This window comes from Sarcophilus harrisii, chromosome 3 (assembly GCF_902635505.1).
Source record: "Sarcophilus harrisii chromosome 3, mSarHar1.11, whole genome shotgun sequence".
Classification (NCBI taxonomy): domain Eukaryota; kingdom Metazoa; phylum Chordata; class Mammalia; order Dasyuromorphia; family Dasyuridae; genus Sarcophilus; species Sarcophilus harrisii.
The window spans coordinates 195,472,293-195,499,709 of NC_045428.1; the positions used below are offsets into that span (position 1 = coordinate 195,472,293).

The window sequence follows — 27,417 nt, forward strand, 5'->3', positions numbered from 1 at the left end:
AATTAAAAAATTCCAAAAGTTTTTAAATTTTTGTCACTTATTGTTTAAAGTACTTTTAACCCCAAAGAAGCAAAACCCAACTTAACTCACTAAGGAAACTTTTTTAGGCTTACAAAATTTATATCTTGTCAAGAATGAAAATGAAGTCATTCCTAGTAAGAATTCAGAAGCAGAAGAGAAACTGAATAAGGCTAGAAGATGAAGAAATTGGACAATCTTTTACAGTGTTAATTTGTAAAAACTAGTATGAATCAACAAAACAATCAGCCAATGGATTATTTATTGACCATCTACTATGTGCCTAGCACTGTACCAAGTACTGGGGAACAGAGGAGAAATTTAACAAGGTTCCACTTTCTGCTGGTAATGTGCCAGATCTTCATTTCTTATCGTCCTGCTAAGTGGGAAGCCAGCATCTTATAAATTACCCCTGCCCATAATCCCTTACCCAAACTCAAGTGAATTGAGGGAGACAAACTACCTATTGATTTAGCCTTCTGAATAACACCCTGGGAGATGCTCATGAACTGAGCTATAGGCAAAAATAAGTAGCTGGGAGAAAGGGAATAAGACAGGTTTATACACCTGCCATGCCTCACTAAAAGTCTGCAGAAATGACTATATCCCATGATATCAATTCTACTAGCTTCATTCCTTTGGGCTTTGGAGACTTGAGTCTTTCAGAGTCCACTTTTAAAATAAAGATACTAATATTTGCAATAAGACACCAGGGGAAAGGCCCTCATTTAACTATTAATTAACTCTCAAGATTTTTAGTTACCACCAACTTGCTGACAGCTAACTAAGAATAAGAACAAGAACAAGAAACAGAACAGACAACTATAGGGTTGTGAGGTTAATATAGGCAAAAAGAGAAGGCAGAGAGAAAAAAGCTGCCCTGACATGAAAGATAACAGACTTGAGCCTATGTAACAATTATGCCCAGGGTTCATGAGCAATACTACAGCAGGTTGTTCATCATCTTCTTTACTGCTCAATACTTTTGGATTAAAAATTAGCCTACCATTCATGCCTTCTTCCAAGTTACCTGCTGTTTGAGCTGTGCTTCCTGCTGTTTCATTTGTTCACATTTGTGCCTCGACTCTGTGGCTTCTTTTAACAACTGGAAAAGATAGAAACACATCCTGGCAAATACTAATACTGATAAGATGAACAAAATGACATAATATTAATAAATGCAAATCTAAATTAAATCATACCCAAATATTTTAGGCAAGAATTGTATCTTTAGGTAAAATGTTCATTTAGAACAAATGCCACTAAAGTCTATGACCTATTGGTAAAGAACTTGGCTTACCTATCTTTATTTAGATGATGCTTGAAATATTTCATCCCTTTGAGATAAATTATAATTTATAGAATATTTTCAATTCTTAAAATGGTCAATTCTTCTTAATTTCCACCGCTAATTCAGCTTACATCATTTATCTGAACTTTTTAGGATTTAATAAATATAGGTTGATTGTTGCCATTCACTTCCTATGTCTTTCTCAAATAGCTCATATTTTAATCAGTAATTGGGTTTTGGTGACTATTAAACGACCAACGGCTAATTTTGCAATTTTTAAGGCTATTAAGTATGACATATTACTTTAAATTGGATATTCTTAAAGGCTAGCACCAAGTTGATAGTACTTCAAAAAAAAACCCATTTCATCCCTGCTCATGAAATCATCTCTAGTACTTAATTAACCATATTTTCTCATTAAGTGAATTTTCTTTTAAGAATTAATCTGACTAATCAGAGAAATGCAAATCAAGACAACTCTGAGATACCACTACATACCTATCAGACTGGCTAGAATGACAGGGAAAAATAATGCGGAATGTTGGAGGGGATGTGGGAAAACAGGGACATTTGTTGGTGCAATTGTGAATACATCCAACCATTCTGGAGAGCAATTTGGAACTATGCTGAAAAGTTATCAAGTTGTGCATACCCTTTAATCCAGCAGTGTTACTACTGGGCTAATATCCCAAAGAGATCTTAAAGAAGGGAAAAGGACCTGTATGTACAAAAATGTTTGTGGCAGCCCTGTTTGTAGTGGCTAGAAACTGGAAACTGAGTAGATACTCATCAATTGGCGAATGATTAAATAAATTGTGGTATATGAATATTATGGAATATTATTACTGTTCGGTAAGAAATGACCAACAGGATGATTTCAGAAAAGCCTGGAGAGACTTACATGAACTGATGCTGAGTGAAATGACCAGGAGATCATTATATACACTTCAAAAACAATACTATATATATGATGATCAATTTTGATGGACCTGGCCATCTTCAGCAATGAGATGAACCAAATCAGTTCCAATGGAGCAGTAATGAACTGAAGCAGCTACACCTAGCGAAAGAACTCTGGGAGATGACTATGAACCACTACATAGAATTCCCATTCCCTTTATTTTTTCCTGCCTGCATTTTTGATTTCCTTCACAGGCTAATTGTACACTATTTCAGATTCTAATTCTTTTTGTACAGCAAAATAACGGTTTGGACATGTATATTTATTTTGTATTTAATTTATACATATACATATATACACACACACATATATGTAAAATTAACTTGACAGGGCAGCTAGGTGGTGCATAGAGCACCAACCCTGAATTCAGGAGGATCCTGAGTTTTGCCTCAGGTAAAAAAAAAAAAAAACAAAAAAAAAAAAAACCTTGAAGACCAAATTAGCTATAGACCCTGATCAAGTTAAACTTCTTCTTAAGTCCTAATTTTCTAAAAATGGAAAATAAGCAGATTGGTAGAGATGTCCCTTACAGCTGATCACTGAGAAAAAAATATGGTTGCTTATGAAGAAAAGATTTCTTCAGCGTTTAAGAAAGTCATTCAGTTGCTCCATGAAAAGTTTCATTATATTCCACTTAGAAATTGTCACTTTGATATTAGATTTATACCAAAGCATATTCAGAAAGAAGAGGGGCATCCTTTGAAAAGATGAGGTGTTTACTTCTATGAAAGGTAGGGGGCAGTCTAATAGTTTGATGAGCAACAAACATCTAGCAGTCATCATTTCTAATTTATCAAGGAGGCCCTTTAACAAAATTGGCTAAAGAAGTGAAGCCTGTAAGTGCTTAATTCCTACACTAAAATCCTATCCCAATAACTAATTGTAACATGATTGAGTTCCTTAGCAAGATACAAGTTCAGGTGGATTCCCATCAAACAAGGTGAATTGTTTCTCTATAGCCACATTTATGAAGACCATCTAGACTAAGATGCATAGCTCACCCTGATGAAACCCTATAAAGTATATTTACTGTGACTTATGTCTTTACTTTCAGCCCTATGAGATCTAAAGCAGTTCAGATTATACTTCTAACTTCCAGGACACTCAGGCATCAACAGCCACCAGATAGCCTACCTTCTGTCTCAACCTGCTTTCCAACATGTATTTCCACAAGAGAAAATGGCAAATTCTCACACCCAACACCTCATTACTATAGGAGAATTCACTCCTTCAAGCTCACTTCCTGCTTTTCCCACTGATAGGGTTACCCAGTTCCTCCAGTCTGCTGCTGAACATGCCTATTAGTGTTATCTCTTCCAAAGTGTGAATTTCTTTAAGAGCAAGAACTGTCTTGCTTTTTCTATTTGTATCTCTACATCTTAGCATGACACTAGGTACATGGGTGTTTTTTTTCATTTATTCAAGGTTAATTATATAGTTTGTAAATGGAAGAATTTTAATTCAAACCTTTTGACCAATAATAATAATTATATAAATATAATTATATAATATAATTAATATATATTATATATATATATATATATATATATATATATATATATATATATATTACTATAGAGCACACTACCCATTATTGGAACTTCAAAAGTCTTATAAATTTACTAAAAATAACCTTGATAGTTTTTTATATTGTTCTAACAAATCACATTATGGTAGGACGTTTAAATAAAACCAAAGCCAGGCACTTCTTTGTACTGTATTAAGTAGTGACATACCTACACAATTAATCTGGATAGAAGAAAAACAAGGAACATTGCTCAAATGCTATTCCTAAATAACTCAAAATTGAAATTTAAATATAACAAACCAACAGATTTACCACCTCCCACCACTCCCCTTTTCCCCCCAACTCTTAGAACTTACAAATTCTCTTTCTCTTTGATGTTTTTCCTCAGCTTCTTTTATGAGCTGCGTTGTCTGCTGAAGTTTGGCATCCACAAGCTGCTGCTGTAGTTCCTTATGCTTGAACACTTTGTCAATATGCTACAGAAAAGTAAAATGTCATAGCTGTCACCTATTATTTAAATATTTACATATATTTTATATCATATTAACAAATGTCAAATATACTCTACCTACAATGCCAATTTAGTTTATTGATAATACTTTAACATTAGTGTAACTACAAAGCAATGACTAATTTTTTTTGCCTTTGCAATTAGCCTCAATGCTTTATATGCAACTGATGTGTTGAGACCAAGAGCTAATTAAGAAGCAAGACCCTTTGCAAGATCTAAGATGTGGAAACGGTACAATGGTTAAATATAGATACTAGTAAAGATAAAGCCATTGATGGAATGCTGTCAGTCCTTAGATTGCCTATTTCTGGACTTGATTAAAATTAGTTTCACACTATATCTGGAAAGGCATGGAACTGGAAGAAATGAGTAAATGACCCAAATTATTAAGCAAATTCATATGTTCCTTATATTTAGGGCAAGGTATAGATGATGTATTTCATTCTCTGCTAAACTTTCCGAACATCTTTTTAACCGTTTTACACTATAGTATTAAAAGTTTATTATGATTGGAACAAAAGGTTTGGCAATTGTCAATGCTATAAAATTACCCATCCATATAACTTGTAAATAAAAAGTTATTTAAAAAAAATTTTTTTTAAGTTTATTATATAAAATGTGGGCACAGTGTCTCAGGAAAGCCTTAGAAATGCTGATAGTACTTAATCTGATGTATTATTGAGTAAACATTGCAGAGAAACTAAATAACTAGAAATAACTGAACCAATGGCCAACAAATTAGTAATACTATCCCTGAATAATCCCCAAATCAAGAGATAAAGTACAAAGAAAATTTATTTGTCCACCATTAACATCCAAAACAAATTATAACAATTCACTCTTATACAAGCCAATAACAACACTTTAAAATTTTTGCCAATTTGTTTATCTATGATTCAAATTAAACATACCAATTTCTCCTGTCATAAAATGAAAAAATCTTAGCAAAATCAGAAGGTTCATTTAATACTAATCAGATTAAAAGTTATGCTCAAAGTAAAATATACAATTTGATTTTTTACAGTTTTAACTTCTTTCAGAATTTACTTGATTTAAGGCAATTATAAAAAAAATAGCACAGAAAATCAAGCACTGCCATTTATTATCCTAAGTTATTTTAATGAGGATATGCAATTTAAAAAATACAACAAGCCATAAACCTGAAGCATTCTTAAAAAATAATAATCATTACAGCACTTCAGAAATTTGAATACAAGAACAACTAACTGGTCCAGTTAAGTAATCTACTATAAGAAACTTTGCTCTACCTTATCCCCTGGATTTTGCTTCTGTCATTACTTACTGTGTTAAGAATGTGGATGGCCAGGGAGTGCTACTTGCCACCCCCAAGCCTTGTATTTCTTTAACTTATTACTTCAATAGGTGTGACACATTAGAAAAGCCAACTGTTATAATATTGGAAAAAGGAAGAAAAAAAGTCAAATTAAAATAAGGTAAAAAAAATCTAAATGGAAGGTACAGTACATCCTAGAGACTCTTGGCAAACCTCAGTTTGAACAAACAATTAATAAGCTATAAACAATATTTATATGAAAGCTGGGGAAGTGATCAAATAAGAACTAGGAGGGCTATATCTCATTTTTAAGAATCTATTCTACAAACTACTCTTCCAAACAAGTCCTAGACCACCTATTAATAGATTATACAATTTAATTCCATTGTGATTCCAGTCCTTTCTATTGTATATTACCTGTTGAATATATGTGATATGTATGTACTAGGTTTACAAAATTTCAATGATTAATCAGTGTAAATACAAATAAATCTTCTCATAAACCATTTCATGAATTAAAATCAATTACCTCTTCCCGCAATGCATATTGTTCAATAAGTTTTTTCAATTTCTCTCCCAATTCAATATTTTCTTGTCGAAGTTTAGCATTATGTATGTCATGTTGTTCCAGCTGAGCTTGAATTTCATTTAAAGTTATTTGAAAATGTGCAGTTGCTTCTTTACGTCTTTCTTCTTCTTCTCGTGCTTGCTGCATGTTTTCTTCCTTTATGTTCCAAAACAATTTTTATTAATAATATGTAAGCTTATTGATGATATACTCTCACATTAAGTATCTCCATTTTGATCCTGACTAAATAGGAAGAAAAGGAGTACATTGTAAAAAGCTAACACTTTAAACCAAACAGCTAAGACAACTAAGTAATGAATGCCATCTACTACAAAATTCTTACATTTGATATGAAGACTTGTGAAAATCTATATGAGCTATAATACAGATGAAGAACTATGCAATTCATGTGCTTTTCTTATACTTCATCTAGTCTCCCAGGAGACTAGTCCTGTCTCAGGACAGGAAAGGAGAATGAAGAATTGTTTTAATTCAAAAGAACTTTCCATTGTCTGCCAGATACAAGTTCTATATCAGTAACAGTAAACAAGAATTCAGGTGTACTTTACATAAACTGACTCTGCAGAGAAGCACTAATTTGTCATGTCATTCATTAGTAGAAGAAAACTGTGGTTGAGGAAAATCCTCCCACCAATTTAGGGTGGTACTTCCTCTGAAACTTACAGTCTTGAAGAAAAAAAGAGCACTGAGAAGTTAAATGCCTTACCTAGTTAGGATCATTTCAGTTCATGTTTGGCATGTTCTATAATAACAGCCAATTACCTTTTTTTTTCTTTATCGCACTACCTCTTCTCTCCAGTATTTTTTCATACAATTCCGTGTTTTCCAAGGACCAATTAAATTAGTCATACAACAATAATAGAATGATCGTAATACCTAACTAGGTAAGGGTAATAACCAATTTTGCGAAAATGAATCAAATGAGCAAGACCAAGAAGTTGAGATTTCGGTAATATGCATTGATTTTAAAAATGACCATTTCCAACACCATGTACTTAGGAATGATGAGGTTAAATATGGTACATTTTGGATAGTAGGTTAGAAAATAAGTGTGAAATTTATATGATTAAAATAGAATGCATTACTATCATTTCTTACATATTTTCTCTAAACCACTGTATTTCCTACCTACTCTTTTCATTTGCAATCAAAAAGGAAAGAGGTAAAAAAAAGAAAAATGATACTTAAATAATTTCTGAACATGGCTTGTGGTTTCTTTTCATGAAACTGAGATTAGAACTTCATCTAGTCTCTTCTTCCCCAGGCAACAATCTTAGAAAACCAGATATTATCATCCATTTCCTCACTTCATCCTCCCCCCCAAGCTGATTGTTCATAGGGAGGCTTAGAGTCAAGTGATTCTATTCAACTCAACAAACATTAAGTCTCTTTGTGTAAGGTACTGTTGAGACTTTATTAGGCACTGGGGAAACAAAGTAACTGAAGCCCAGAGAAGTTGACTTTATAAAGATGAGAGTGGTAAAAGCTAGGTTCAAACTCTTGATTTCTGAGCCAGAGATCTCTTTCTATTATTGTAAGGTACTCGTCACCTAGCTCCTTACCAGCCAGGAGATAAAGTCTACATATTAATAGAATGCAAGCTGCTTGTGATAGGGACAGTTCTTTTTTTGGTTTGGTTTGTTTCCAATATAGGCAGCTAGGTAGTGCAGCAAATAAAGCACCAGCCCCTGAAGTCAAGAGGACCTGAATTCAAATCTGGCTTCAGACACTTAATACTTCCTAGCTGTGTGATCCTGGCAAGTAACTTAACCCCAATTGCCTCAACAAAGAAAAAATGAATTTGACTGGACTAGATCAGAGGTGCCAAACACATGGTCCACAACATTTCTGAATGTGATCAAAGATTGGAAATAAAATTTAACACAATAAAATTTTAAAAGGAATAAAGATATGTGGTTTTCTAAGTTAATGTACAGCCTGTAGAAATAAATCCTTACATACACTTCAGGGGTTCTGGTTTCTATTGAGCTTGACAATGCTGAACTAATGATCTTTTAAGGTCCAAATCCAAATTCTGTGATAAACTAAAGAGGGCAAAAAATTGAGACGAGGGCGAGGCAACCAGCGATTTCTCAGGGCATAAGAAAATGTCTCTTAGAAAAGATGAAAGCCTCAATAAGAATCCTGTCCTTTACCACAAAGATTTTAAAAAATACTTTCCAAGCATAGAAATGGAATGAAATGTTGAGATCTGAGAACACTTAAACAGATCAATCCAGCTGAAACAATGTGTAAAAGGAAAGAAAATGAAATAATTCTGAAAAGGTGGCCGAATGCCAAATGATAAATGGTTTTAAATGCCAAACTTATTTTATTCCTAGAGGTAAGCAGAGCCATTGCAGGTTTTAGCTATAGTTACACTTTAAGGAAGATTATTTTGACAGTTACGTGGAGGATAGATTGGAAAAATGGAGATGGGGAAAAAACTAGAGGAAAATGAAGAAACCTCTTCATTTCCCCTTAGTTCATCACCTCTCACCTGGACTTATACCAACTGATTTTCACCTGTGAAGTCTCTCTCTTCTTGAATTCATCTTCCACACAGCTACCAAAATAATTTTCCTAAAGAACAGATCACCTCAAGTGTCCTGTTTAATAAACATAGTTCTTTGATCTCTTAGGTTGTCTAAATCCTTTAAGCTTTAATAGAACAACCTTCTACATAAGGCTTTTCTTGATCTAAAATTCCTATAGAATTCAAGTAATAAACACTTGCAAATACAATCCAGGAAGATATTACACCAACACAATAGAAAATCTGCTTGGTTCTTATGAACACACGTTTGTCAGTCAAGTCTTTATTAAAACTAAAAACCATTAAACAGATTGCCTCGCTAATTAGTAGCTCCTATTATACTCTACAGATCAATTAAGTAAAACATAGTCCTATGATCTTAATTGTAAAAATTACAAACTTACTTTCAATGTCTTATTATGACGCTGAAGTTCCCGGCAGAGTGACTCCAATTTACTTCGAGCTAGAATAGCCTTACTATGCTCACTCTGCAGATGGACCTTTTCTTTCACAATCTGGGCTTGCTTCTTCTGAAGAATCTTCATTTGCTTCTGAACATTCCGACTCTCCTCCAGCTGCAATTAAGAAGTATCTTAAATTTCATCAAGTATAAAAAAAATATGTGGTAAGAAAATGAGTATATGCTATGAAATCCACAAGAAATGCAAAATGAGAAACATTTTACAGCATGATGTCTTAGTTAAATATTTTTACCTACATTTTAAAATAATTCCTAATCACAAATAATCTACTACAATTTCTGCTTCAAAATCATCTCCTTGCTTTGAGTGTAGTAGCATGGTTTGTATTATTTAATTAGCTAGGAAACTCTTTGCAAGGTGGAGGAGGTATGTAGGAAAACATAATACATAAAAAAATTGTTAATCTCTAAAATTTATCTCTCCTAGAGAGATTCTAGATTTTTTCTAGAATTTTTACTCCTTTTTTCTATTCAGGATTCTTTCCTATTTTGTTATTAGCTACAATGTAGAGAAGTAAAAAGAGTCACAAAGAAAACAACAATGATCACACTTTGCTAATCTTTTTTTAAAGAGTGATCAACTGGACAGCCTTTTCAAGAATTGATATATTCATGCATACAAAACAACTTTACTAAAGTGGCCTCTAAAATTACATTTAGGAGAGAAATAATTAACTATTCTATGTGGATTCTATGTGGATCTCCCAGGGTACAATGCACAGGCAATGTAGAAAAGCAGAAAAACATTGGATTTATAGTCAGAAAAGTTGGGTTCCAATCCCTCTTGACCACTTATTACTACATGATCTTGGGCAAATCATATCCAAAATGAAAGGGTTAGCCAATACAAGTTCTAAAGATTGGGTTCTGCTTCTGTTTTATTTGGTTGTTTTATTGGGGAGAAGCCTAGCCAGGCAACAAATTTATTTATACTCTACATTTATACAACCATGAGAATCCTCTCCTGCCACAAAAACTAGATTCCTTTTTATGAGCCAGTATGGTAGGATTTTTAGGCTGACATATCAAAGTGAATTATTCTTGACTTTCATGTCTCAGAAAATATGAAGCTCCTAAGAGAACTAGGTTAGGCCTAAGACAGCCTTATGTTTTCTAGCTCAATTTCCTTAACAAAAGAAAGCAGGAACACTGAAAATCATAGTATCTTAATGTTACCTTTCTAAGCATGTTTAGTTACTGTCAGTCCAAGAGTATTATTTTACCAAATATTCTACTTTCTTCAATATGTGCTTCAATCCAGATGGTCTGAGCACTCATCTCTACCTTCTACTATTCTAGAATTATTTACAGAAAAGACAGCAAATTAATTTACTGCCTTCTGACATAGTAAGCTATAATGAATCTAGTATTACCTGAGAAAATTGTCTTAATTTCAGAAATTCTCTAATCATCCCATTGTTTATACCTTCTAAATTTAGTTATATAACCAAATAAGGTGAGAGAATCCAATTCTCTCCAAATCCCTGACTCCCTACCCCTTTAAAGGAAAATTTTAGGTTCAAGACTGTTCTAATTCATGCAGAATTTTTAAACATACTATGGAATTTTTTCCCCCAAAAGATAAACACTACTCACAAGATCAGCATATTTTTTACAAAGGGCTGCCAATTTTTCTTCTGGAGTTGAAAGGGTATTTAAGGCTTGCATCAACAACAAAACTTCTTTTCCTGATAAAATAAAATGAAACTAGTATTAGGAAAAAAAAGTTTGGGTATCACATCACACCAAAAGACATTCTAGTTGCAATCCAGAATACTTAATAGTGACTTTTATTTTACTATTGTATATAAAAATTAGTGACCATTAAAATTCCAATAAGAAAAATGTTTAATTCTTAAACACCACAGGCATAGAATTCAGAATTTATCCATCTAATTTTTCCTATTAATTTGGTAAATCAAAATCACACAAATGAGGAACACATACATACACACAAATCAATTTATCTTCCTAAAACTTGATATATTCAAAATAACATTCTATGTATACAAGGAATATCAAAAAGAAAAAGAAAAAGAAAGAAAGAAAGAAAAGCTACATAACCAAGTACTACATATAAAAAGCAAAACAGCTTCAGTTAGTATTCTCCATCATCAAAGAATATAGTTTAACCTCCCTCCTTTGAAAACTAATAACCAGTTGAAACAACAAAAACTCTGATGCCCAGATTCAATGATACTAATGAATAACTCTATTCATTAGAGTTATCTTTTGGGGAATCAAACCAGAATTCAAATCTGGCATCAGACATTAATAGCTGTGTGACCCTGGGCAAGTCATATAATCTGTCTGCCTTAATTTCCTCAATTGTAAATGGGGGATAATATACACCAACACCTCCCCCAGGTGGATGTAAGTATCAAATACGTTTGTCAAGTGCTTAGCATAGTGCCAAACACTATGTAAGTGCTACTGTTATTATTATTACTATCATCATCACTATCATTAAATAAAATTTTAAGTGGCAACTCTTCTCTGATCTAGGAATTGATAAATACAATAAGACTAAACATATTACTAAAGATATCAAACATTATAAGCTTAGGAAACAGAAATCTGAGCTTCACTTTACAATTATATTTGTTTCAAATCTTTACCTTATAAAAATAAACTGAGTCCATTAGATTTAAGATCATAATTAGAAGTTTTGTCTTCTTTATTTCTTTGTCAATTTAGTATACTACAGCACTAGAAAGTAGACAATGCTTATAAATTTTGTATGGAAAGAATGGTAAGCGTAAGAGTTGCAGAAAGAGTAAAAGGTCAACCGTTTCAGTGATAAGAGGAAGGTATAAAAGTCCATATTTAAGATACTATATGCCACCATTTTATTGCCAAATGACAGCACACAAAGAGGAAAACTACAAATTAGAACCTATGACTCTTTGAAAAAGTTAGGCATTTCAACAGCATATTTTTAAACAAAAATTATTTTATTACCTTCTAGACAATCAACTTCTAAGCCACTTTTTAAATAAAAGATTGAAACAAATAGCTTTAATAAAAAAAAATCAATCCTTATAATAGTGTTCATATTTTTGGTGTTCATATTATCATTATCATAGTATGTAATATATGAATGCTTTAGAAATATTTCCACAACCTGCCTCTAATTCAATGAAGAGGCTAGGTTTATCCATTTTATATTTGCCCACTACAAAGTTCATCTTTACTACACTAAATGAATTTTTTGCCTATCTGCAGAAAAAACTGCCTACACCTATGATTACATTTCAAAAGAAAAAGGGACAATCTGTTATAGCTGTTTCTAATATAAATACATCAATTCCTTTAAAATTCATGTGTGTCAATGTTAATCTGTGGCATACATCTGTAAGACACGTGCAATGACTTAACCAACCTAATCAAAGACAGTATTATACTGGTGATACCCAGACAACCTGGTTATATTCCAAAGCCAAGTCATCTTTTCTTCAGAAAATAATTTAAACATTGGAAATGGAAAGCAAATCCCTAAGGCCAAAAACATTACCTAAAGTTTTTTCTTTGTTTTTGTCACTCTCTATATCTTGCTGACCATCCGGTGGATCTGTCCGAGCTTCTCGACCAGGTATTTCCTCTCTTGATTCTCGTGTGCAGTATGTTGTACTGACTAAATTTCTATTCTTGGTTAAAAAGTTACTCTCTTCAACCTCCTCCAATGTTTTTTTGCTATTTGAACCACGGCAATTAGATTCTTGATGTTGTAAAATATCATTTCGCTGAGCATTGCTTAACATATCAGATTTTACACCTATGCCACAAAATCCAGCTTCTTCCATTGTGCCAATTATAAACTAGAGAGGAGAGAAAGATTTAAATAAATTAACAAATGAATTTGAGACACTTTACTTTCCTACTAAGAGAACCAATGTATTACTGGATGATTTTTAAAGCTGCTAGATTTTGTCAAAGCCTTGATTCAAATGCAACAGAATGACAGTTTTACCAAGGTACAAAAATCTGATTTTATTTCAATATAAAAACCTCACACTTAAAACAATAAACATACTAACCACATTTATAGAAGTCTTCCAACTTTTTTTTTTTAAAAAAGATCTTCTTCAGTGAGATTCATCAAGAGTAGTAAATCATGATTCCTTTTAACTTTTCACTTCTTTTTTCAAGTTTCAAGTCATTCCTTTTTTCCATACATAAGTAGGATCTTTTTTTTTTTCCCCATAAGTAGGATCTTAAGACTTAGAGTTGGAAATAATCCCGGGTCACATGGCCCTCATTTATTTTATTTTACTAAATAGTATTTTTTTCCAATTACATGTAAAGAGTTTTCAACATTCATTTTTTATATGATTTTGAGTTCCACATTTTTTCTTCCTCCCTCCCAACTCGTCCCTGGATGGCAGGCAATGTGATACAAGTTATACATATGTTATTGTGTTAAACATTTCCACATTAGTCATCCAAGCTATTCATTGAACAGAAACACAAAGTAATTTTACCAAGTGTTACTACCCAGTAACCCAAGTGATAAAAAGAATTAGGTCTTCTGAACCTCAAATATAATTCACTTTGCTGATTCTGAATTCTCAAATGAAAATGAAAGTTTTCCTTACCCCTTTGTTAAAAAAAAAGTCCTACAGGCCATTCCCCAATTGATAATAAAGAATTTTCTCAGATTGGCTAAGACAACAGGAAAGATAATGATAAATGTTGGAGGGGATGTGGGAAAACTGGAACACTTAATGTATTGTCGATGGAGTTCTAAATTGATCCAACTATTCTGGAAATATTCTGGAAAACAATTTGGAACTATGCCTAAGGTGCTATCGAACTGTGCATCCAGCAGTCTCTACTGGACTTTTTCCCAAAAAGATCAAAAAGGGAAAAGGACCCACATTTGCAAAAATGTTTGTAGCAACCCTTTTTGTAGTAGCAAGGGAGTAGAAATTGAGCAGGTGCCTATCAGCTGGGAAATGGTTGAATCAGTGATGGTATATTATTGTCGTATAAGAAATGATCAGCAGGATGATTTCAGAAAAGTCTGGAGAGACGTATATGAACTGATACTAAGTGAAGTGAGCAGCAACAAGATAACATTGTATACAGCAACATGTGATGATCAACTGTGATGGTTATTTTCAACAATAAGATGATTTGGGTCAATTCCAACAGACTTGTGAAGGAAAAAACCATCTGCATCCAGTGAGGACTATGGGGACTGAATGTAGTTTTTTCACCTCTCTGTTGTTGTTTCACTTCTCATCAACATAAGTTTTTTCACCTCTCTGTTGTTGTTTGTGTGCTTGTTTTCTCTTTCTCAACTTTTCCCCTTTGGATCTGATCTGATTTTTCTTCTGCAGCATGACAAATGTGGAAATATATTTAGAAGAATTGCATTGATTTAAATATATTGAATTATTTGCTGTCTAGGGGAGGGGAGAGGTGAAGAGGTAGGGAAAAAATTTGGAACGCAACATTTTGCAAAGATGAATGCTGAAAACTATCTTTGCATGTATTTTGAAAAATAATTGAAAAAGTACACTTCCCTCCCTTTGCAGATGACAGAAGCTTTAGGTATATTTATTGCATGTGCTGTAAAAATAGCTATTAAAGTGTCTACTAGTAACTACTCTTCTCCCTTTTTCTTTTTAAATCTTTAATAGATTGCTTAGGGTGGAAGAAGGTAATATTAAATAATGAAGGTAATATAAAAACAAAAGACAAAATGAGAAGAAAAAAAAATTTTAATTTCACACCTTCCCAAATCAGGAAAAAAAAGAAAAAAAAATTCACTAAAAAAAGCAAATTATCCAGTCAAGTGGTAACCTTCCCCCCTCATCCCTATATTCTACAGTGAAATCTGCTTTTAGGCAAGAAACTTTGGAATAGTATAAATAACTAAATTATGGAATAGCAATCTGCTTGCCCACTATCAAGTTGAACACATAATAGCAGATTGTGTAAAAAAATTCAGTCCAATGACAATGCATGTATTTTAAAATCATACATTCAGATAAAGCATTACCTATAATGCTCTAAGTCTCAACATATAATAATTTGGTTTTAAATCCTTAATAGAAAAGTAATTGAGGAAAATTAACCTTATGGCCTAACTATATGAGTACAGTAACAGACTTGGCCAAAAAGCCATTACTTTGATCAAACCAATATTTTCACACATTTTACTTGATCCTATTTCCTAGCATTTGAGAGGAATAAAACCCAAACCCTCCTTATTTCAAAAGTCTTCTTCAAAGAGAACTATAAAATTGAAAAATTCTCAAGTCTCCAAATTACTTTAGTATCTTCTTGAATATCTCTAAAACTAAATAAACAATTTAATGAGCATCTTCAAAATACTTTATTAAAAGTGAAAAAGAAGTAGGAGACCATAAAAGTGAAAAAGAAGTGGGAGACCATTAAGATCCTTAATTCTATTGGTAGAATAGACCTAAATCCCTACTTTGTAAAGTAATTGACTTAGAATGGCTCCTCTAAATCATTTTCTAAAAATTACTTTAGTAACACAAACTAAAGGGGTTCAAAAATAATTTTTAATAGCTTTGTTCATAATGTCATGGTTAACTGCCACTATTTAATTAAATGAGGTTTATTTTATATGTGAAGCAATACTACACATTGCACTGGATATCTGATAATATAATGCATTTCAGAATGAGAACCTAAGTTTACTATGTGCTTTTCTTATTTTTAATTATCTGGTTTTCCTATCCTCCATTTTTTCTTTGGATATTCATCATGGTTTTTTTCTCCCTGCCCCTAATAACAAAGGAAAGAAAAGAAGGGGGGCAGAGGTAGAAGAGAGTAAAAAACCACTCAGGAAAACTCACTAATCCCATCTATCCAGTCTAATAATAATATACAGTGTTCTACCTACATAATTTTTTTTCACTTCTTTTTTGTAAGAGGGAAGGGGAAGTGCACCCTTTCCTAATGTTCTAGGATAAACTTTGTTCATTGTATGTATATGACATTCAGTTTTATTTGTTGTGACACTCCATCTCCAGTGCCCTCTCTTGCAAACTACCATCTATTTAAATATTTTGTATTTTATTGAGTATATACTTAAATTTTTGCTTCCCTGTTGGTTCTTTGCAAGCAGGATTTGTTTCATTCCTTCCATTTGTATTTCACTACCTAGTACAACAGAAAACACATGGCAAGTGCTTCATACTTCTTAACTGATAAAGCTATTTGTTCAATTCTTTATATAGAGGAATTTTCTCTTAAGAAAAATTTAAATAACAGTTAGCTGTGTGACCCTGGGCAAGTCACTTAACCCAACTGCCTCAGCAAAAAAATAAACATATGAAGAAAAATAGAAAAATCATAATGTCCTTAAATCCTGATAATCCAGTAAAACAGAGTATTGTGATCAGAACAAATCACCAGCAAGCTAGGTAACAATATCTCAGTTTCTTACAAGGTTTATATTGCTTATCTGATCATTTTTTAAAAGACCTATTACTGAAGAAATTACTAGCACACAGGAATGACATTCAACAAATATGAAGGCTAGTAGAAAAAAGCCTCACCAAGACTCTTCCAGAATGAACAGGAAGCCACCAAAAGCATGAGATTGGAAATCAGGTTGTTTCATATCCAACATCCTCCACTACTAACCTTCGTATGATATCTGACAAGAAGGATAACGTCTCCAAATATTTAAATTACTCACATGCAGAAGAGGAACAACATACTTAACCTCAAAAAAGCCTAAGTAAAAGTTAATTAAAACTGTCTCATGCTTTACAGATTAAAAGACAAGAAGCTATTTATAACTATTAAACATCAGTACAAAAAGGAAGAATTTGGACACTTCAGAAGGACCATTAGCAACCACAGAATAAAGGTTGATGGAATTCAGCATCAACAAATGTACCAAGCAAGAAGAGCACATACTATCAAGAGTTCTCAAACCAAATGATATCCTAATTTTAAAACCCTCCCTGCCGCTCCAATATTCCCCTAAATATAATTTTTACATACTTTGCATAACAATCCAGATTCAGTCAAATTCCCCTTTTCTCAAATGCTGATAACCACTTGTAACCTGGATCACTAATTGATTCTTGCTTCTCAAACTAAAAAAACACCAGTCATGATTGTTCAAATCTTTTATTCAATAAACATATACCAATAGCTAAATGAAATAGCTACCATACTCAATTAAATTTCAGTACATGTTTTGAATGAAATCAATACCCAATATCAGTGCTTTTTTCAAAGTTATATTTTCATTTACCACATCCTTCCCTAATATGAAAGTTCAAAATTTCCAAAATATTCTCCTGCCTTCCTAGGTGTGATTACTAGCAGATTTATCTCTAGCCCATATATGCCTCCCCAATTCGTTCAACAGTTTCAAATATGCAGGTTATCTTCCAAAAGGCCCATTACACCATTTCCCCTTTAGATTATCCTCTTTATACTCTCCCAAAGAGATACTAAAGAAGGGAAAGGGACCTGTATGTGCCAAAATGTTTGTGGCAGTCCTGTTTGTAGTGACCAGAAACTGGAAAATGAATGGATACCCATCAATTGGAGAATGGTTGGGTAAATTGTGGTATAGGAATGTTATGGAATATTATTGTTCTGTAAGAAATAACCAGCAGGATGAATACAGAGAGAATTGAAGAGACTTACATGAACTGATGCTAAATGAAATGAGCAGAACCAAGAGATCATTATATATCTCAACAACGATACTGTATGAGGATGTATTCTGATGGAACTGGATTTCTTCGACAAAGAGAAGATCTAGCTCAGTTTCAATTGATCAAAGATGGACAGAAGCTGCTACACCCAAAGAAAGAACACTGGGAATTGAATGTAAACTGCTTGCATTTTTGTTTTTCTTCCCGGCTTATTTATACCTTCTGAATCCAATTCTTCCTATGCAACAAGAGACCTGTTCAGTTCTGCACACATATATTGTATCTAAGATATACTGTAAACTATTTAACATGTGCTTGCCATCTGGGGGAGGGGGTGGAGGGAGGGAGGGGAAAAATCGGAAAAGAAGTGAGTGCAAGGGATAATGTTGTAAAAAATTACCCTGGCATGGGTTCTGTCAATAAAAAGTTATTAAAATTAAAAAAAAAAAATAAGAGTATCCTCTTTACTGGCTACCTATTCCAAATAAAATGGGGGGAAGGGAAGGTATGTCATTATTAGATAACTTTAGTTAACAATTTTTGAAAAGGAAGTGATTAAGAGACAAGCTAGAGCACTGTTTATCAAGGAAATATTCACTTGTGTGGAAATTCAGAACTGAAACACAGAGGCAAACATGTAAGGCTCAGTAGGAAACATCACCTGGAGGAATATAAGATATTAACAAAAGACAAGTCACTTGCAATGGGAATTTTTCAAATATCTGGGCATCTATTTTAGAGTTTTTTAGAGACAAGAAAGAGAAAATTAGATATGATGCATATCAGTAGACTTATTTCAGAGTTCAGAAATTTAAGCACGATCACATGGCTTGAGACTTTTAATAGGGAACCTGGATCAAGAGGAATGGAAGGCTCTCAAAAGCAAAACCCCAGTGCCACAATCAATTCTAATTGAGGAAGGGGAGAATGTATAAAAAGCAATTATTCATAAGGACATAAGAAAGGCAAGTTAATTGAAAAGTGTTGCAGAGTGTCAGCAGGTCTGCAATTTGGGGTGGAGAAGAGAGAGAGAGACATGATTTTATTGGTACAGGGACCACCCAGTGGAAAAAAATGTACACACACATACACACTCATTCAACTGTAACTGTTCTCTATAAAGTTACCAACTATATTTTAAGTGATAAATCTGAAAGCCTTCTATAATCATATTAAAATATTTCTAACAAGTCTTTTTGTTCTAACAAAGAACTAGAAATTAATGTGCTGCCCACCTAATCAGGAATGGCTAGACTAAGTATATGAATGCAATATATTTCATTGTAAGAAACAATGAAATAGTATAAATGGTCAAAGAAAATTGCAAAGATCTCTATGAATTGAAGCAATGAAGAACCAGAACAATTCATTAAATAACATTGTAAACTTTTTGAAAAAAATTATTATAAAAAATAAAATAATGAAAATAAGAAAAAACTTCTGCCTCAATAAAAAAGGTATTCATAATAGAGACCCCCATAGTTTCATTTACAGTCCTTTTCCTATTTTATTACTTTTACAAGCGTCAATTCTATTTAGTCTTCAAAGATAAAAACAAACTATTTTTTAAATAGCTTATTTTCAAAATACATACAAAAATAGTTTTCACAACTACTTTTCAACTATCACAAAACCTTGTGTTCCAATTTTTTCTCCCTCTCCCTCCCTTCCCCTTCTCTCCTCAACAGCAAATAATTCAATATAGATTAAACATATGCAATTCTTCTATACATATTTATCAAGCTACAAAAGAAAAATAAAATCAAAAGGGGGAAAAAAAGAGAAAAAAAATTTAGCAAACAACACAAAAAGGTGAAAATATTATGTTGTGGTCCACATTCAGTCCCAACAATCCTCCTTTTGGATGTAGATGGCTCTCTCCATCACAAATCTATTAGAATTGGCCTGAATAATCTCATTTTCAAAGAAGCATGCATCAGAATTGATCATCATATTATCTTGTTGCTGTGTACAATGTTCTCTTGATTCTACTAATTTCACTTAGCATCAGTTCATGTAAGTCTCTCCAAGGCCTGGAGAGGCCCTCTGAAATCATCCTGCTGATCATTTCTTATAGAACAATAACATTCACAAACCATTAACTTACTCAGCTATTCCCCAAATAATGGGTATCCACTCAACTTTCCAGTTCCTTGCCATTACAAAAAAAACTGCTACATTTTTTGCACACACAAGTCCTTTTCCCTTTTTTATGATCTTTTTGGGATACAGACCCAATAGAAACTGCTGGATCAAAAAGTATGAATTCTTTTGATACAGTTTGATAACCTTTTGTGCATAGTTCTAAGTTGCTCTCCAGAATGGTAAGATCAGCTCATAACCTTACCACCAAATGCATTAGTTCCCAGTTTTCCCACATCCCCTCCAACATTTACCACTGTTATCCTGTCATTTTAGCCAATCTGAGAGGTGTGTAGTAGTACCTCAGAGTTGTCTTAATTTGCATTTCTCTAATCAATAGTGATTTAAAGCATTTTTTCATATGACTAGAAATAGCTTTAATTTCTTCATCTGCAAATTGTCTATTTATATCCTTTGACCTTTTATCAACTGGAAAATGGCTTAAATTCTTATAAATATGAATCAATTCTATATATAATTTTATAAACGAGGCATTTTTCAGAGCCCTTAAGTATAAAAATTTTCCCCCAGTTTTCTGCTTCCCTTCTAATCTTGGCTGCATTGGTTTTGTTTGTACAAAAACTTTTGAATTAAATGTAATCAAAATTATCTATTTTGTAAAAAGCAAAAGTTCTTTTTTTTTTAACCAGTAGATGTTAAATATATTGAAGTATAAATTAAATACAAAATAAGTATATATGACCAAACCGTTATTTTGCTGTATAAAAAGAATCGGACTCTGAATTAGTACAATTAGACTCTGTACAATTAGCCTGTTAAGGAAATCCAAAATGCCAGCAGGCAAAAATACAGGGATTGGAAATTCAATGTAATGGCTCTTAGTCATCTCCCAGAGTTCTTTCATTGGGTATAGCTGGTTCAGTTCATTACTGCTCCACTGGAACTGATTTAGTTCATGTCATTTTTGAAGATTGCCAGGTCCATCATATTTGATCATCATATAGTATTGTTGTTGAAGTATGTAATGATCTCCTGGCCCTGAAAAGCAAAAGTTCTTAAAATAGCTAATGGACTTTTCTTAATTCTTACCTTTCTTGATCTCTCTAATCACTTCCTTCTGAATATCTAATTCTGTATGGATTTTTGTGACTTTGCTTTCTCTGAGTTTTCCTATCTCAAGTTTTTTAGCATCTCTGTTGCTGTTAATCTTCATTTCCCTTGAATGTTCCCTTCAATTCAAAACATTATTTGAATTCCCCAAAGACTGTGTGTGTCCCAGTCCTCTTTCTTTTTTCTATTTATTCTTTCATTTGGTGATCCCAAGTCTCATAAGTTCATTTATCACCTTAACATATGCAGTCATTTCCTAGAGTTACATATACCTGGCATTTTTCAAAGTTCCCATAGTACATCAAAAACTGCCCAATGAACTTCTTCAAATGGATGTACCACTGGCATCTAAACTCAGCATGTCCAAAATATAACTCATTATTCCCTCATCAACCCTTCCTTCCCTATTATTGTTTAGAGTACCACCATTTTGAGTTACCCAGATTCATAACCTTGGTGTCTCATAACCTTGGTGTCATCCTCACCTCATTCCCATTCACTTCACATGTTCAATCTATTTGCCAAATCTTGCCACTTCTGATGTGGGAAAGATTCCCAAACCCCTCTAGTGAATGTAATTACCCTTTGACTCACAAATCCTGGTCCCTTTGAATTCCAATAGAAGATCCAGACCTGTCCCAGCCCCACCCCAATCTGAGCCAACTTTGGGACTACACCCAAAAGCCCCTCTAGCTAAGTCTCCTATTATAAAAGGGACAGGCTGGGAACTCCTCTTTGCAGAGATTCCAAACATGCTAGCCAGGTGAGGACCCTCTGTCCCGTGCCCTCCTTATCTCTACCTTCACCTATCTCCTTACTTCCAAACCCAATAATAAACCTCTTTTTATCAATCTAGCTCTAGACCACATTTACCACCATATCCTTGCGTCGAATCCAAGGGGGTTGCAGGGGAGCTCTGTTTGACGACGACCTGTACCCCAAACCTGCCACTAGACCTCAACTAAAAACCCAAATCTAGATCTCAACACTTCTACTTTCACAACATCTGTCACATACATCTCTTTTTCCACAGCCACTACCCTAGAGTTCATTTCATTTTGACTATTCCAATAGCCTTTTAAGGGTTCTCTCTGCCTCGTCTTTTCCACCCAGTTGCCAAAATGATTTTATATATCTTAAATTTAACCATGTTCCTATTCCTGCTCAGTAAGTTCAGTAATGCCTACTCAGTAAGTAAGGTTGTTACCTCAGAATCAAATGTAAAAAAAAAAAAGTCTTCTGCTTGGTATTTAAACTCACAACACGGGCCCTTCCTCCCTTTTCAGTCTTCATACACTTCCCTTCCCCATTAAGCATTCAACCATTTAATAGCAGTACCTGTTTTCAAATCCTCTCATATAACTCTTCATCTCTTCTTCCTTTGCCTTTACTCTTGACTTTTTCCCCATTCCTGGAGTATCTTCTCTCAGCTTCTGCCTCTCAGGTTCCTTCAGATGATAAAATGCCATCTTTTGCTCTTCCTTGTCTCTTATATTCCAGCTGCCAGTGCCTTATCTCTAAGATTATTTATTTCAATGCAATATGCCAGTTAATACTTAACATACTGTTTTCTTCTTAAAATGTAAAACTCCTTGAGGGCAAAGACTGTTTTTTGTCTTTCTTTGTAACCTTAGTACATCACAAGCACTTAATAATTAGGAAAACTGCATAGTTTTTAATGAATCCTAGCTGCTCAGCAACCCAAAAACTCACCTTTCCTTTCCAATCTAGTATAATCAACCTCTGAACAAGAATTCCTGATAGAACACTAACCACCAACAAAAGAGCACATAGAATCCAGTTGAAAACTTCTAGTTTATGTCGATACCTTTTGATTCAGCAGTATTTCTACTGAGCCAATATACCAAAGAGATCTTAAAGGAGGGAAAAGGACCCACAAGTACACAAAGGCAGTCCTTTTTGTAGTGGTAAGCAACTGGAAACTGAGTGGCTGCCCATGAGTTGGAGAATGGATGAATAAGTTATGGTATATGAATGTTACAGATTATTGTTCTATAAGAAACAATCAGGAGGATGATTTCAAAGAGGCCTGGAGAGACTTACATGAACTGATGCTAAGTGAAGTGAAGTGAATAGAACCAAAAGACCATTATACATGGTACCAGCAATATTATATGATTAATTCCGAGGTACGTGGCTCTTTCCAACAATGAAATGATTGAAGCCATATCTTGTGATGAAGAGAGCCAGCTATTCCCAGAGAGAGGACTATAGGAACTGAATGTGGATCACAACATAACATTTTTACTCTCTTTTTGTTGTTTGCTTGCTTTTTTTCCCCCTTACTCCTTTTCTTTCCTTTTTGATTTGATTTTTCTTGTGCAGCAAGACAATTGTATAAATATGTTCACATTTATTGTATGAATGTATATACACATGTATATAACATATATTGGATTGCTTGCCATGTAGGGGAGGAAGTGGGGGAAGAAGGGGAAAATTTGGAACACAAGGTTTTGCAAGGGTCGATGTTGAAAAATTATCCATGAGGGGCAGCTAGGTGGCACAGTGGATAGAGCAAAAAAAAAAAAAAAAAAAAAAAAAATTCTAGTTTAAGAGCTTCAGGGGCAAGCCCACCCCACTTTCGGTTATTTTTTAAATAACCAAATTTTTTTCTAATACCAAATCTAAATCAGATGCCTGTTCTGCCCTCTGCAAATCAGCAGAAGCCCCTATTTCTTATCTTCTTTAAGCTAAAGATCCCCAAGTCTTTCAAATATTCTTTACAGAGATATTCTAACTTCTTGACATGATACACCATTTTATTGTCTTTCCTAAAATGTGGTAGCCCAAACTAAATACAGTACTGTCATTTAACATAATACCACCACTACCAAAAATAAACTTGTTAACTTAAGAGTTAAAACTGCAGGTGGCCCAAAAAGGAATGGCATGTAGATAGGCTAAACTGATTAAGCCCCACAAAAAGGCCCTTGAAACAAGGATGACTTTACATCAAGTTGAGGAGATAGATCCTAAAGAGAATTAAAAGAATTAAAAAAAGAATTAAAAGAGTGGCATAAACTGTTGGTGTGATAAATGATCACCCCTGCTTGTCGTTGCTCTTAGAAACAATTTCATTTGATTCTCACTAACAGTCATCACCCCACTTAGTAGTTGGGAAAATTAAGTCTCATAGATAATAAATGCCTTGTTTAACCAAGACCACATAGCTAGTAATGTGGCAAAGCTTTAACTAGAATTCAGGTCCTAATGTGGTAATCTTTCTTTTACATGGTATCACTCCAATTTAACTAAAATAACAAAATTGCTTTTGATAATTAGTGTAGGGAATTCATTTCAGTGCTTTGTAGGTATACTTTGATAAATTTTAAGGGGATCTATATACTGCTAGCCAAATCCCCTAGCCTGAACAGTACAAAAACTCTGGTCTTCCTGTACTGCCAGACAACTGCAGAGAACCTTAGTACCTTGTCTGTCCAGAGATTCAGCTTCTCCCAAATACCTGTCCTTCCTACCACCAAAACTGCTTTATTGTTTGTTTACTTTTATCCGGAAGAGTCTTGAAATCATTCTTCCCTGAAGCAACTCAAATTAATCTTTTTCTAGACTCAATTTCCCTCACTAAACACCTCTAACAAGTCTCACCACAGATTATGGAGGACCTGCCTAACAAGCCACTGTTCTTAAGGATGGTGTGACACCACCTCCCCAGAACAGTATCATTTGAGGAGTGGGATGCCCATAGCAGTGTATACACTATAATTCTGAGCCTCCTCCATCTGTCTAGGGAACAGCAGGCTTCCAAGAAGAAAGTGGCAAGCTTGTGAAGTCTCTTATTTCCAGAGAGGAAGTAACACAGCACGCATTCCACCACAAATCAGGCTGTAAGCTCCTGGATGAACTAACATATTGAGGTAGTGCTGACTGCTGACATGACTGTCTTCTCATTAGGTCTGGAGAGGCTCTGGATAAAGATTTGATGCCCACGTAAAGAAAATGTTAATTTTTTTCAAAAACAAAGTTGCAGAGGCCACCTTAGCTAGTCTCCAAGATTGCCTGCAGGTCCTCCACATTCTACCAGCACAACTTGAGTCTTTGGGTCTATGACTAGGGTGTTTTGAGAAATATCTTAAAAGAGGCACTGAGGGAGAGGATATGCATGTGTATACAAATGTACACATGTGCTTCTTGGCTTCTAAGCAAAGGGCTGTATTGACACTGCTGGGGGGGGGGGGAGAGGGAGAAAGAGGGGATAGCTATATAAGCAATTTTAAGGGGCAGTGAGTGAAAAGACTGGCACAAGATGAAAAAAGACAAAGTAGGAGCAAATTCCTAAGCTTTCAAAAACATTATTAAGCTTCCCTTAATAATGTAGGATCATAATTATAAGCATCAATTACAGTAGTGTTAATATGATGCCCCTGGAAAAGAGAGATAGCCCTTACCCTCCACATTATATTGGATAAATTGTATCTTTTAAGTTGTTCTTTCTCACTGTTCTAAAGTGCTTCCCATCTACACAACAACCCACTCCCTTTAATTTGTTATGAATTCAAAAATCTAATCAAACTAAATACAAATGTGTCAGGGAACAGTTAATAGAAAAAGAGGAGCCTCCGCTTTTGTTAATGAGCTTTACTATAGGGACTTTGTGGCTGCTATTCCGAGCACTCAGGGACCTTCTTTGGCTTTTATTAGATAAGATGTTACTAAGTTTATCTTTCCCTTAAAAAACAAAAAAGGGAAAGCTTTTGCCAGATATCATCTCTTTAAATGCCAAACTTCCAAATGATTTTGTGGTTAATCCACAATATAATTTTCTGAATTTTACTCTTCTATTTTAACAAAAATGGTCATTCTATAGCCTAATCATGATCAATAAACCAGTAGTTTCGGTGGCTATTGAGACAATGTCAGAAACTCTTAATACATCTCTCAATTGCTTTCCATCAAGAGTTCAAATAGTAGAGTTACTTCTAACTAACCCAGAGTTATTAGCTAATGAGATGGTGCTCCTATCTACTGAACCCAGGCCAACTAAGTACATTGGGAAAGCTAACATATCTCCAGCCCCAGCATGGAAAAACCAGCGAGTCCCCTGTCATCCTTCCCAAAAAAAAAAAACAAAAAAAAAACACTTTGGACATTTTCCCCTGTACCCTGGGAGCAGAGCTCAACATTTAAAAATGAGCAAAAAAAGCAAAAGATGCCCTTACCAAAGAAAGTTACTATGGGGCAATAGGGAAGATCAGAACATAAACCCAGAAAAGGACAGCAAAGGTAAAACGCCTACTTATGAAGTCAAACAGGAATAGGAATTGATTTCATGCTCAAAAAAGAATTTTAAAAATCAAGTAAGGGAGGTGGAAGAAAAACTGGGAAAAGAAATAAGAGCTATGAAAGAAAATAATGGGGGAAAAGTCAACAGCTTAGAAAAGTAAATACAAAAGTTGAAGAAAAAACTCCTTAAAAATTATATTTGACGAAGTGGGAAAAAAAATACTGAAACAACTCCTTAAAAAATAAAATTGGTGAAATGAAAAAACAATCCACTGAACAAAACAACCACTTTAAAAGTAGAATTGGCGGTTCCAATAATCTTCTGATAAGAGCCAGAGAGGTCTGTGGGAACTCTATGTGGATCACAACATAGCATTTTTCATTTCTTTTGTTATTTGCTTGGATTTTATTTTCTTTCTCATTTTTTTCCCCTTTTTGATCTGATTTTTCTTGTGCAGCAAGATAACTATAAATATCTATGCCTATATAGGATTTACATTTTTTTTTTTTTTACCATGTTTAACATATACTGGATTACTTACCATCTAGGGAAGAGGGTAGAAAGGGAGGGAATTGGAACACAATTGCAAAAGTCAATAATGAAAAATATCCTTGCCTATGTTTTGAAAATAAAAATCTTCAATAAAAAATATATATATATATAGATGTATACATATACAGACATATATGTGTGTGTGTGTGTGTATAAAATAAAGTCCCATAGGTTGTTAAAAAGAAAAAAAAGAATAATTAAATTATTCAACAGAAGAAAAAAATTTTCTAAAAATTAGAATTGGACAAATGACTCAATGAAACATCAAGAATCACTCAAACAAACAAAAAAATTAAATACATCATTGGAAAAACATTCAACCTGGAAAATAGATCTGGGAAAGATAATTTAAGAATTATTTGACAACCTGAAAGTCATGATCAAAAAAAGAAACTGAACAACATCTTCAGTTTTCCTCAAGAAATCAAGGAAAACTGCCCTGATATCTGAGAACCAAGAGGGTACAATAGTCATTGAAAGAATCCACTCGTCACCTCCTGAAAGAAATCCCAAAATG

General features: G+C 33.8%; 1 protein-coding gene across 4 annotated transcripts in view; it reads right to left on the bottom strand.

The window, feature by feature from the left end:
- TXLNG (taxilin gamma) overlaps window positions 1–27,417 on the bottom strand; it is a 55,248-nt gene that overhangs the window by 8,059 nt on the left and 19,772 nt on the right. For 3 of the 4 annotated variants that reach the window (XM_031958948.1, XM_031958949.1, XM_031958947.1), the window contains exons 2-7: window positions 12,724–13,027; window positions 10,806–10,897; window positions 9,133–9,303; window positions 6,133–6,327; window positions 4,155–4,274; window positions 1,049–1,123 (exon numbers count right to left, since the gene is read on the bottom strand). In XM_031958948.1, coding sequence (XP_031814808.1) covers window positions 1,049–1,123; window positions 4,155–4,274; window positions 6,133–6,327; window positions 9,133–9,303; window positions 10,806–10,897; window positions 12,724–13,027 — 957 coding nt within the window. The remainder of the gene's footprint in view (window positions 1–1,048; window positions 1,124–4,154; window positions 4,275–6,132; window positions 6,328–9,132; window positions 9,304–10,805; window positions 10,898–12,723; window positions 13,028–27,417) is intronic. The other variant, XM_031958950.1, reaches the window with a different exon arrangement.